We start from the raw sequence: 12,219 nt of genomic DNA, 5'->3' as shown, positions 1-12,219 counted from the left end.
CGAGTTGTCGCGCGACTTGTTTTCGGTGTGGACCCGGCATTACAATCGACATAATAATATTAATAATATGTGCAATGTCATATATAATAATATTAATAATAATCGGTGGATTTGAAATTATAGGGCGCGCGATATTGTGTCAACCCAGTCTATTGGGCTTTTTTTGTTTGGGCGATAATTCCCCGAACAAAAATATTGTGTTCGCCGGCAGTCTGAAAATTGACCCAAATTGAATATTTTTATAAAATTTTCTCTCGTTTCTCATACATTAGACAGAGATCGATATAACACAAAATACGAGATCGAAGCTTGTAACGGTGCGTGAATTACTGTAATATCGGCAATGCCCGAGTGTGAGACAAAAGATTTTTTCACCTAATTAAATGAAACAGAATGATAACACTGACTAGATAATTGGTCTCAAGACGCAACTGTGTATGCGGTTCGGATTCGTTGACAGGTTTTGACGAATGCTTTTGGTTATTTTAATAATATATAAGGAGTTTTTGGTGATTTATAACATTTTTGTGAAGCAGTTAGTACGCACGCAGTAGCAATTGAAGTCTGTGATACAATTATAATGGAAATGGAAGCACGATTTGCATCCAACGATCATCTCATTATATCCGATTTGTTCAATAAAGAAAATTACAATGATTTTAAAAATAATTTTCCCACACGTCAAGTAAATTTGGTAAAACTGTTAAAAGAAATAAACATAATCAAGTTAAAAAATGAATTATTGGTGTTTTATCAACGAGATGATTTGCATGGCGCTATTAGTGCAGTTTCTCTTCTACATTTTTTACTCAGCAATAATTTCAACGAAACATTTTCCGAGTCGATCAAAGTTCTCCAATTTATTTGCGTCATTGCGTCATTGCGTCATGTCAAGCAATGACAACAGTTGAAAGTGAAAGATGTTTTTCCACTCTCAAAAGAATAAAAACCTTTCTACGCAATAGGGCCAGGATAGACTGACCGCTCTTGCAATGCTCAGTATTGAAAAAAAATATGTGGGAAAAATAGACAATTTTTATAATCGTGTGATTGATGATTTTTCAAAAAGCAAAGAAAGAAAAGTGGACCTGATTTACAAAAAATTATAACGCGTTGTGTGCAATTTCGGTTAACGATGGGTTGGCGTTATGAAAAACGGACATTTTTTGAAGGGTTAGTAGGTACCGACCTATAACAATTTCTAGCACTTATTCTATAATGTATAAAAAGTCAATTTGCAATACGTCTTTTCAGTATACAACGAAAAAGCAAATTAAAATAATATATTCAAAATTGACCTGCTAGGTTTTTCCGGATTAAGCCGCCAATGGTTGTGACACATAAAAGTTTGGGAAGCACTATAATTTTAATTTTTAATAGTACAATCTTTTTAATTTGGAGTATTTTCGTCATGGTTTTATTAATATTTTATTCCAGATCTTTGACAAGTCACTACCGGCACGTGAGACATCATAACGCTGTGCGTTTCAAATGTCCTCAATGCCCCAAGACCTTCAAAAACAAGTTCACAATACAGGATCATGTTGCGTGAGTATCACTAAAGCGTCAATTACATTGAGCTTCTTTACGAGCTGTTTGTTGGCGAATTTATAATCTGCCTGTAAAGTCGCCTAGTGTAATCATCGAACAAACTAACATGCTCGATGATTATACTAGGCGACTTTACAGGCAGATTATAAATTCGCCAACAAACAGCTCGTAAAGAAGCTCAATGTAATTGAAGCTTACGACTTACAATTTCATAACCGCTAACATTCCCCACGGTATTAGTAAACAAAATTAAATATCTTTTGTAATTATTGTTTATTCAGACGTGCGCACACAGCGGTGAAAGCGTTCCAGTGCCCAGAGTGCGTGTCAACATTCTCGACGAAGAACGGGCTCCGAGCCCACGCCCTCAAGCACTCCATGAAGAGAGACTTCTACTGCGTGGAGTGCGACATGAGCTTCAAAACTCAAATCGCCCTCACACATCATCTCACCGCAACTAGAAGACACGGAGATCCAGCCACTCTCAGGTACTGTCCGTTTTATAATGATAATGAAAAAAACCTCCTCTAGAACAGTGGTTCTCACGTGAAATTTAGCTGAGGCCGCACAATTGACATTGACAATTCTATGGAAACGTCTGATGGCCGCACCAAATTTCACTTTTGTTGTGGGCAAAAAAAAAAAACTGTGGGCATTGGATTTACTTATTACTTTCTATTTTATATAATATTTATTTATTATTTTATATATATTATTTTATTACAAATTGAGTGGCTTACTCTGTACGTACCCTGTGGCTGACGTTTAGAGAGGGTTACAGCATTTCACTGGAATATTTTTTGTCAAGTTACAAATGAAATAATTTTTTAGGATTTATGATACTTGACCAGTTCATGTAAGAGTATGCAATAAGTCCATTACCATCAAAATGTCGCTTTGGTGAAAAGTGAGGGTTACGGCAATTGCCCTGTACAGTGACGTTGTCTAACATTAACAGGTGTTTTAACAATTTTCACATTTGACCGGATATTTTGTCCATTATATTCGAAGTCTGTTATATCCATTGATATACTACTGGATGAATCATATGCTTCTTAAAATGACGCCCGATTTTCAGCGACTCGGCCAGTGTTAAAACTTACTGTTTTAATATCAGCGGACTTAACTCGATATAAGCTCACTTAATATTTGTCTCGAAAACGACCTGGCAATAATTATGAGTAAGCCCGATCTAGCTTGCATCTTACTCTAACTAATAGTCAGCGCATGACTACTTGCTCTGTCCGCTCAGACATGAATTTTTGGTAGCTTGCAAGCTTTGGGTTGCAGACACCTTTAGGGTCACTATTCCAAGAACGCAAATTTAGTTTTACAGCCAGGGCAATACGGGTGAAATTCGGGAATCCATGTTAACAGTCTTAACGCATTATACCTACAAGGAAATATTATAAGAGGATATTCGTAATATCTTCTATTGTGGTACATTTTTAAAATGACACTTATATGGGAACTCCTCATCTAGTAGTATATCAATGGTTATATCAAGGTTGTACTGTACTATATTTCATACAGAATATTAATAAAAAGGTAACATGCATCGCAATGCAGTGTTTTTGACTTCCAGGAAACTTGTCCCTTTACTTTTTTTTTATAGTAGGTGCAAGTTGGGCTATCTAACTATCGAAATCCTCTCTTTGTATTCAGATTCCGCTGCGAGAAATGTGACAAGCGTTACGAGTCAGCGTCAAAACTCCGCTATCACATGGACTGCGCCCACCTCTTCCTGTTTAAATTCCAGTGCGATAAGTGCCCCGCCAAGTTTCAGATGCCCGGTTATCTCAAGAAGCACATACAGCGACTGCACGAGGGCAGGATAAAACCCCGAAACTTCACCTGCAGCTTCTGTGGAAAGGGGTTCACGGTAAACACTACTTCTTATTGTTTTGAGCGCAAACCGGCTATCCGCAAGCAGTGACAGGTCGCGAGTGGAGAACTACAAGGTTCTAAGTGTTTGTCCTCGGAGAAACAAAAGTAACAATGAGGTAGCTTAGAATACTACTTCTTTGTTGGGTTTGTTTTTTCAAGGACGAACACTTAGAACCTTGTAGTATTAGGGTCACGAGGTGTCTCAACTGTTTTTGGAAGTAATATAATGAAAGGTTTTTTTTTTGTCTAGATGCCTTCATGACAGTGGCGAAGGTTGGAGGTAGGCTGTTAAGATCTGCCATAAATAGTGCACATTAAACTTTGTTAATCATACGTATTTGTTTTTATAGAACTAAGACTACGATTTACAGATGGTATTAGTTAGTTTTTAAAAATCAATTAAACCCTAAACCAAACCATAATAGTTTTGGTATATTTAGGTCGATAGGACAAAATTTTGCACACTTTTTCATTCATACCTACTTATTGTGGGATGTACGAATAAAAATTGAGGAATTCAGTCGTCAGTAATAAAAATCGCCACCTACTATGCACTTTCTTTTTATTTCTGTCAAACCGCTTAAAATTCCCTCACCAATGATTGTTACAGTAAATGTAAATTTACATGTAAATTGTACATATTATATTTCACCGTAGCATAGTTCGCCGTGAGCTTTCTTATCGGAAAGAAGTAACCGTATACTATATGGTCATCTCTATTTTCATAGCTGATTTGGCAAAATTCATGAATTCAAGAATGAAAACCTAACCTAACTTAACAAATAATCCAGTATATCGGTTATTTTCTAAATTTGATTGCCGCTGGCTTCTTGTAAACCGACAAGAACCGTGTTTTATTTAGACATGAATTTTATCTTAGTAGGTTCTAAACGACCCAAAGAGGTTGGACGGTCTTTAATATACAACCATATATTTCCGATACAACATTTCACGGTGAAGCGTGATGCGGCGAACTGCATACGTGCAAATTTCCGGACTCGGATTGTTGCACCACAGTTTTGAATTTTTACTATACACAGTAATTATGTATTAGTGAGTTTGGTGGATTCACCTGTCTACTTTTTACTATTCTGTTGATTTTTACAACGTTTTTCTTAGCTCTTATTCTTATTTATCCAGTGGTTCTTTGTCCGGTACAAATCTTGCAATCGATTTTTAACTAACTTCCCGACTAGCTAGACATTTGAAACTTTTAGAATATATTAGAACACGAAGCCAATGCATTTTTTTTAATACTTTTAGCCATCTTTAAGTACGAGGGTGGGTCAATAAGTCCTTAGAAAATCCGACAGGTGGCGCGACTAGTAATGTAAGCGGTTTGTTTTCATGCAGCGGCACTACCGATTCAGTATGCTGCGAAGTTTCAATCAGATTGGTCGGGTTGTGGTGTGTTTCTCGTACATTTAAAAAAAAAAATTGCTTGTTTACAAAAATGGAGAAAATTGACTTTAGAGCTGTTATTAAACATTTTAATATAAAAGGGTTAACAGCAAAAGAAATAAAAAATGAGTTGGATTTAGTTCACGGCATATCTGCTCCTTCACTTGCAACTATTTATAACTGGTTAAATGAATTTAAACGTGGTCGTACATCAACAAAGGATGAACCACGCTCAGGACGTCCTGTAGAGGTGACTACACCAGAAATGATCAATAAAATCCACGATATGGTGTTAAGTGACCGAAGATTAAAGTTGAGTGAGATAATTGAGGTTACAGGGATCTCAAAAGGTAGCGTCATTTCTATTTTACATGACAAATTGGGCATGAAAAATATTTCTGCAAGATGGGTGCCGCGTTTGCTCACAGTCGACAATAAACGCAATAGGGTGGTGGCCTCTAAAGCCCTGTTGTCGCTCATGCAACGCAATCCGGATGAATTTTTTCGTCGTTTTGTGACTGTAGATGAAACATGGATACACCACTATACTCCCGAGACGAAAGAACAGTCAAAGCAGTGGATTGCGAAGGCAAACCATGTCCAAAGAAGGCGAAAACCGTAAAATCAGCTGGTAAGGTTATGGCTACTGTATTTTGGGATGCACGTGAAATTATTTTCGTTGACTATTTGGAAAAATGAAAAAAAATAACAGGGGATTATTATGCATCTTTATTGGACCAGCTAAAAAACAAAATTGAAGAAAAACGGCCTCATTTAAACAGGAAAAAAATCCTCTTTCATCAGGACAATGCCCGTGTTCACACATGTTTACGATCAATGGCTAAAATTGAAGAATTGAAGTTCGAATTGGTCGACCCCCCACCGTATTCGCCAGATTTAGCCCCCAGTGACTTTTTCCTTTTCCCAAACTTAAAAAAATGGCTAAGTGGACAACGTTTTTTTTCAAATGAAGAAGTCATCGATCGGACAAATGCTTATTTTGAGGACCTTCCGAAAACTTATTTTTCTGACGGTTTAAAAAAAATTGAGAAACGTCTAACCAAGTGTATTGAGCTCCAAGGAGATTATGTTGAGAAATAAAAAAAAAATACAAAAATAAAAACTGTTTTAATGCTTTTTTCTAAGGAATTATTGACCCACCCTCGTAGAATTAAATTCATTTTCAGTTAATTTTGTTTTGTATAAAAAGTTATTTCGGAAGAAATCCGTAATCCAATCAACTATTATTAGTTGCTAGGAAATTATTAATATATACGTGCGTTACTATGGAAATCAATATGAGTGTCAAAATGACATTTCAGTATTATTCCTATCAAATACAATTTTTTTTGATCGTTTAAGCTAGTCATGTCAAATTTATATGATTCAACAGAAAATTTTAAAACGTTTATAAAAAGTTCTTTTTATAATTAACTATTTCTTTTATTCAACGAATAATTCACAAGATTTAAGAATATATCATTCTGATTATTGAACATATATTATTTTGAAAAAAAACACTTTCTGATAGAGTATATAATAACCAATAGAAAAAATCTTTTTGAAAAAAGTAAGTCACCCCGACGGGGAATCGAACCCTGTATCTCCCGAGTATACGCCTCATCCATCGCATTAAGCCATTATGCTACGGCGTGACATACTAATAGCGAACAAACTTTAACTATTGGTCAATTTCTATACCTACCCATCATTGACCAATTGACCAATAGTTAAAGTTTGTTCGCTATTAGTATGTCACGCTGTAGCATAATGGCTTAATGCGACGGATGAGGCGTATACTCGGGAGATACAGGGTTCGATTCCCCGTCGGGGTGACTTACTTATATACTCTATCAGAAAGTGTTTTTTTCAAAATAATATATGTTCAAAGTTCTTTTTATCTTGTAATAATTACTATTTTGTTTTTTCTTTTAATTTGTTTTAGTGTGGCAAAATTTTAAAGAATCACATCCTCATACACACCGGTGAGAAGCCTCACAGCTGTAACACCTGCGGCCGGCCTTTCCGCCAGAAATCTGCACTCGACACCCATATCAAATTGGTACACCTGAACATCAAACGGCCAGAGATGAAGAGAAGGAGGCAACCTGGTGCAATTCAAGACAATAATCAATGATCAGTGCATTATTGATGTGTAAACATCTTATTTTGTATACCCCAGTTCCTGTTAATCAAAAAGAATGTCGTCAGTGATGAAATACAAAACGGAGCGCCGTAGTAATAAACGGGTTCTCCTTTGGCTTATGAAACCGACTAAAGTCAAGTGTTCTCTCCTGTCGTACAAAAATATTGATATACAAGACGTTGATCCAACTAGTACTGACATACAGGTCGGAAAGTTGTACTACACTAAGACCAGTGGGCCCCCAACTATATGGTTACATTATACGTAAAACATTTCACCGTGGCACAGTTCGCCGTGAGCTTTATTATCCGAAAGAGATAACCGTATACTTTACGCTCTCCAATTTTATTAGATTCAATATGAACATTAATTCTGGCAAAATTCATAAATTTAAGGATGAAACCTAACGTAACCTAACAAATAATCCAGTATATTGGCTATTTTCAAAATTTGTTTGCTGCTGGCTTCCTGTGAAGTGTCGAATTTTATGTCAGTACTATACGACCCAAAGATGTTGAACGGTCTTGAATATACGGCCATATATTTCCGATACAAAATTCGACGGTGAAGTGTGATACGGTGAACTGCATACGTACAAGTTTCCGGATACGCAAATATATAAGTACATGAAGGAAGCGAATGGCATATTATACAACATTGTATGAAAAATTAAGTTTTATAATAAATTTACTTTTATTTAAATTGATTTGTATTTATTATTTTCACATAACTGTGCACCAAAATACATTGTATTGAAATGTCAGTGGGGCAAGACCATCAGCAGACGTCTGTTTATTATGTGGATCCAGAAATCTCTGGTGGAGAATAGAGTTTATAGATGATAAGTACAGTTAGTACAGCTAGATACACTTATTATATATTACTAGCTGACCAGGCAAACGTTGTTCTGCCATATAAATTATTTCTAGTGAATATTTTGGTTGTTAAATAAAAAGTAACGAATGTATCGTAAGTGTGTGGGGATGGGATCTATGACAGAAAGAGGAATAGAGCACTGTAGACGATGACCGCCGATAAAAACAAAAAAACATCAACCATTCATTTTCTCAATTCAAAATGAGTAATGATGTTCATAATGAATGAATTACCTGTGACAGGATCTCGTTGTTTAATGTTTATGCAATATCCGTCTTGTCCCTTCCAGAAAATTAGCGGATATTGGAGAGCGTTGTATGAACGGTGTGTGTCAGCGATGAACTCCAGATTATTGTTTTTTCTTCGAATCACGATTTCTCGCGTCGATGTGCGGTCGCCAACCATGATTCCAGCAATGTCGTCAACAACAGTCGCATTGAATCGACGTACGTGCTCTCCAGCTGGTGTTTTATCAGGATTGATGACAATAGCGTGATTGTCACTTTGCAATTCGTGCATGTGTGCTTTGAAGAATTTCAATAATTCATTGTGCTCATTCAACAGGGCGTCCAGTTCGCCGACGATGCGCCTGGCATTAGGCGAATTGAGGCTATTGTAGCCGCAACGTGCATCCACATGATTGATGTCCTCACCGCCGCGCCCATGAAGTAGATTTGTAAAAATGTATGTGGTTCGTTTGGCATTAGCAGCAATGAGCCTTGTGGTATACTTGACCTTTGATTTTGAACGTAGAATGGAATTGTTGACCATTTGCCGCAGTATTGTGAACTATTTCTGTTGCTCCGGTTGAAGTCATTTGGAAGCATGAATCGAATGTGCGAATGGACTTCAGGAACAGGCTTGAATCTGGAACCGTGCCAATGAGTAAGCTGTTCAATGGTTCTGGTGGTATCTCAATTTCTGGTAGTTGCACTTTTCCTGATGCGCAACTTACACATCCCGGCTGACTCATGTTTGAATTTGAGCGCATGACAATGGGGACATTCTTTGTCCATAGCATCAATCAGCACTTTTTGATGAGCGGAATATTCAATATCAGGCTCGTACTCGAATGCGAGACGATGGAACGTAGCGGATGTAAATGTTCGATGTACTTGTTGGCGTTGTCGGTCGTTTGCTCTGCATGTGTTAACTACGAACCGGCGCGCTTGGCTCCGTTCCAATTGTCGTTGTTGATTTCGTTCAGCTCGTGCCTCTTGTGATTGAGATGCACGCAATTGCGACATGCTTACACGCACGTTTTTGTTATCTTGTTGGATTTGTTCGTCTGTTCTTTCTACTCTACTATTTCGCATGTTTGTTGCTTTATTCGTTCGACGGCCCAAATGGCCCCCCCTGCATCTTGCTAGCATTGTGCACTGTAATACACGCACATAAAAATAGATAAATTAAAATAAATCGTACAAAATTTTGCACGCACTGCGTTGTGATTTGCCGAATGAAATGTCAAAATGACGCGACGCTTCTCTTGAATTCTTCTCGGACGTAGTGCCATCTGTCATTCAACAACATAAATAAGTTCATACAAAAATAATAAAATCGCGATTAAAAAATGGGAGGATGGGGGTAGGAAAATGAAAATTTGAGGTTATAAGTATTTTTTTATGCCAAATAATAAAAAAAATAAGGTGAGTCGGGGTAAGTGTGACATATAATTTGATGAGATGAATTTCAACCTGGTTCATTATGAATAGGTATGTTTTAAACAGTTGAAAACTTTACCATAGGATCTACAATATCATTACAATTAATATGTACAGAAGGAACCCACTGTATATCTTACTATAATACGACATTTTAATATTTTTTGATCACTAGTCAGTTTGTCACACTTGCCCCGATATTGGGGTAAGTGTAACTAAATTCACCATTGTTCCAAAAGTTCTTCAAAACCATAACGTTTTACATGCATAGAAAGGTAATATTTCATTTAATGGATATTGATTCTTAAATTAAAGATTTTGTATAGATTTTCAACAAAAATTATCTATATCATTTTTTTTGGGGTAAGTGTGTCATACTAATGTATGTAGAGCTAGTGATGTCCCGAAACAAAAATTACGTTTTTTATTAGGTAGGTACTTAATTATTTAATGTGGTTATCTCAGCAACAGGAGTGGTAGGTAAATGAATCAAAGGCTTTTGAAGATTGACTTATAATTTTATTTGTCTTGAAAGAGCACAAATACAAAGTATACAATACAGGAATGCAGAGTAACCCTAAAAATAGTCAGTACTTACATGACACGACATGAAACGATTTTAGATAGTTTTGATAAAAATGAGAAAAGGGCATATCTATTGAATACGTAAACACTATGTAGGTATTTATTATTTGATTTATACATTATAAGAGGCGTCTAATTCCAAAAAGCGATAACTCCACATTTGGTCAAAATCGAGATAAAAATACGCACGTATTCTTTGTGTAATTTTACACAATATGTATTGATCTATAAATTCCAAAACACGACAAAACCCTACGAAAAAAAATATTTTAATTGTCGATTTCTTACAAAAAGCGCCAACTCCGTGTTTCATTTTATTTAAACCTTGGTTGATTTCGCGCGTGTTTAAGTGAACCAATAAGGGAACGTTCAATATTGAAAATGGCGTCTCCCGTCAGTTGTTAGGATTGCCCTCAAAGTGACAGTTCATCGTCGTATTTACAGTGCTATATTTTTATTCATAATGAGTGACTTAATGCAAAATATAACACCATCAATCAATGGAGCAACTAGGAAGCGAAAACAAAACAAAGAAATGTGGAAGAAAGAACAGGAGCGGCGTATGAGGTAATTACATTTTGTACTGCATGCCGTCAACAGTGTGACCGCAAAAATACCGACTTATTTTTATTTAAATTTCAAACTTGTATTATATATTAAGTAATTTTTAATTCATTGTTGGCGGGACATTGTTATGAATGGTAAATAATTGCACCCAAGGATTAAATATAAAGATTTTAATTGAAAAATAATCAGTATTGTCTACTAATCTGCACATTATCATATTAACTGTCTGTAACTTGGTGGATACACAATTCAATAAAATAATCTTTAGTACTTAATTCACATAACTAATTATTATTAGGGTCGATTTCATCCGGTTCAATTGATCTCTAATCAGTGGCCTAAAATATATTTTTTCTTTTTTTTAGGTACACCCCCACCATTTTGCCGGGTCTCCCACCGTGCAACCACAATACTAGGGCCCTTAAATGTGGCACCTTGACCATCGATGACTTGCAGGCGTTCCATTCCATGTTTTACTCAAAAACAGAAAAGCTATGTCAAGACAATTTGATATTAAAATATTCCCGTGTAAATCTGTGCCAAAGACGTCGCCCTAAAAATTTGGATAGCAATCTCACAAGAAACATGTCTTGTAACTATTTTATACCAAAAATCCATCCGCGGTCTGAAGTAAAAGTATGTAAATCTTGCTTCATGTACGTACTTGGAATTAAAAAGGACCGAATTTCAAGGGTCATAAAGAGATCATTTGAATCACATGGATCTTTGGCGGTTGAAAGACGTGGAGGAGACCATCGCGCTTTCTATTTTGACGGGAAAAGGGCCAGCGTACACAAATTTATAGAGTCATTTAAAGCTTCCGAGCCTCATTATTGCCGCTCAAAAAGCAGCCAACGGGTTTACTTAATTCCTGAACTTAACATTAAAAAGATGTGGAGTATGTATAACATACAGGCAGAGGCTAATGTTAATGTAAAAGAATGTTTTTTCCGCCGGGAGTTTAACTCCCGTTATAATATTGGATTTGGCAGCCCAAAAGTGGACGTTTGCTCTCGGTGTACTGAATTGACTGAGAAAATAAAAACTACAACGGATTCAGAACGTCGAAGTATTTTGATGGCCGAGCATCGTATTCACATTTTAAAAGCAAAGTCATTTTACAATATGCTGAAAGAATGCAACGATGGCCTCTTGACGATTTCGTTTGATTGTCAGAAAAACATGGCTTTGCCTAAGCTACCCGATCAAGCTGCATATTTTAGTCGCCAATATAACCTTTATAACTTTACAGTAGTGATCGGTAGTTCGAAGTCGAAACTAACACGAGACAACGTGTATACGTTTTGTTGGTATGAGTCAGAATCCCAAAAAGGTTCTAATGAAATAGCCAGTGCGGTATTTTTTGTATTAGGTAAATTAACAGAAAGTAGATTATTAGGAATCCATACGATACGCATGTTCGCCGACGGCTGTGGCGGGCAGAATAAAAATAGCACATTAATTGGAATGTGTATGAAATGGCTTTTGAGCTTTGCACCGACCGCAATAAAGAAAATGGAAATTATATTTCCTGTCGTCGGC

The 12,219-nt window shown here is 36.4% G+C and overlaps 1 protein-coding gene across 1 annotated transcript in view; it reads left to right on the top strand.

The window, feature by feature from the left end:
- LOC147069791 (uncharacterized) overlaps nucleotides 1–7,683 on the top strand; it is a 32,237-nt gene extending 24,554 nt beyond the window's left edge. The window contains exons 14-17 of the mRNA XM_085950878.1: nucleotides 1,438–1,548; nucleotides 1,833–2,039; nucleotides 3,217–3,433; nucleotides 6,785–7,683. Coding sequence (XP_085807004.1) covers nucleotides 1,438–1,548; nucleotides 1,833–2,039; nucleotides 3,217–3,433; nucleotides 6,785–6,976 — 727 coding nt within the window. The 3' untranslated portion in view covers nucleotides 6,977–7,683. The remainder of the gene's footprint in view (nucleotides 1–1,437; nucleotides 1,549–1,832; nucleotides 2,040–3,216; nucleotides 3,434–6,784) is intronic.
- The last annotated feature ends 4,536 nt before the right edge of the window (nucleotides 7,684–12,219 follow it).

This window comes from Rhyacophila brunnea, unplaced genomic scaffold (genome assembly GCF_057557595.1).
Source record: "Rhyacophila brunnea isolate RB1 unplaced genomic scaffold, BYU_Rbru_1.0 scaffold_23, whole genome shotgun sequence".
Taxonomy (NCBI): Eukaryota; Metazoa; Arthropoda; class Insecta; order Trichoptera; family Rhyacophilidae; genus Rhyacophila; species Rhyacophila brunnea.
The sequence above is the reverse complement of the archived record's forward strand: the minus strand, read 5'-3'. Positions and strand labels throughout refer to the sequence as shown.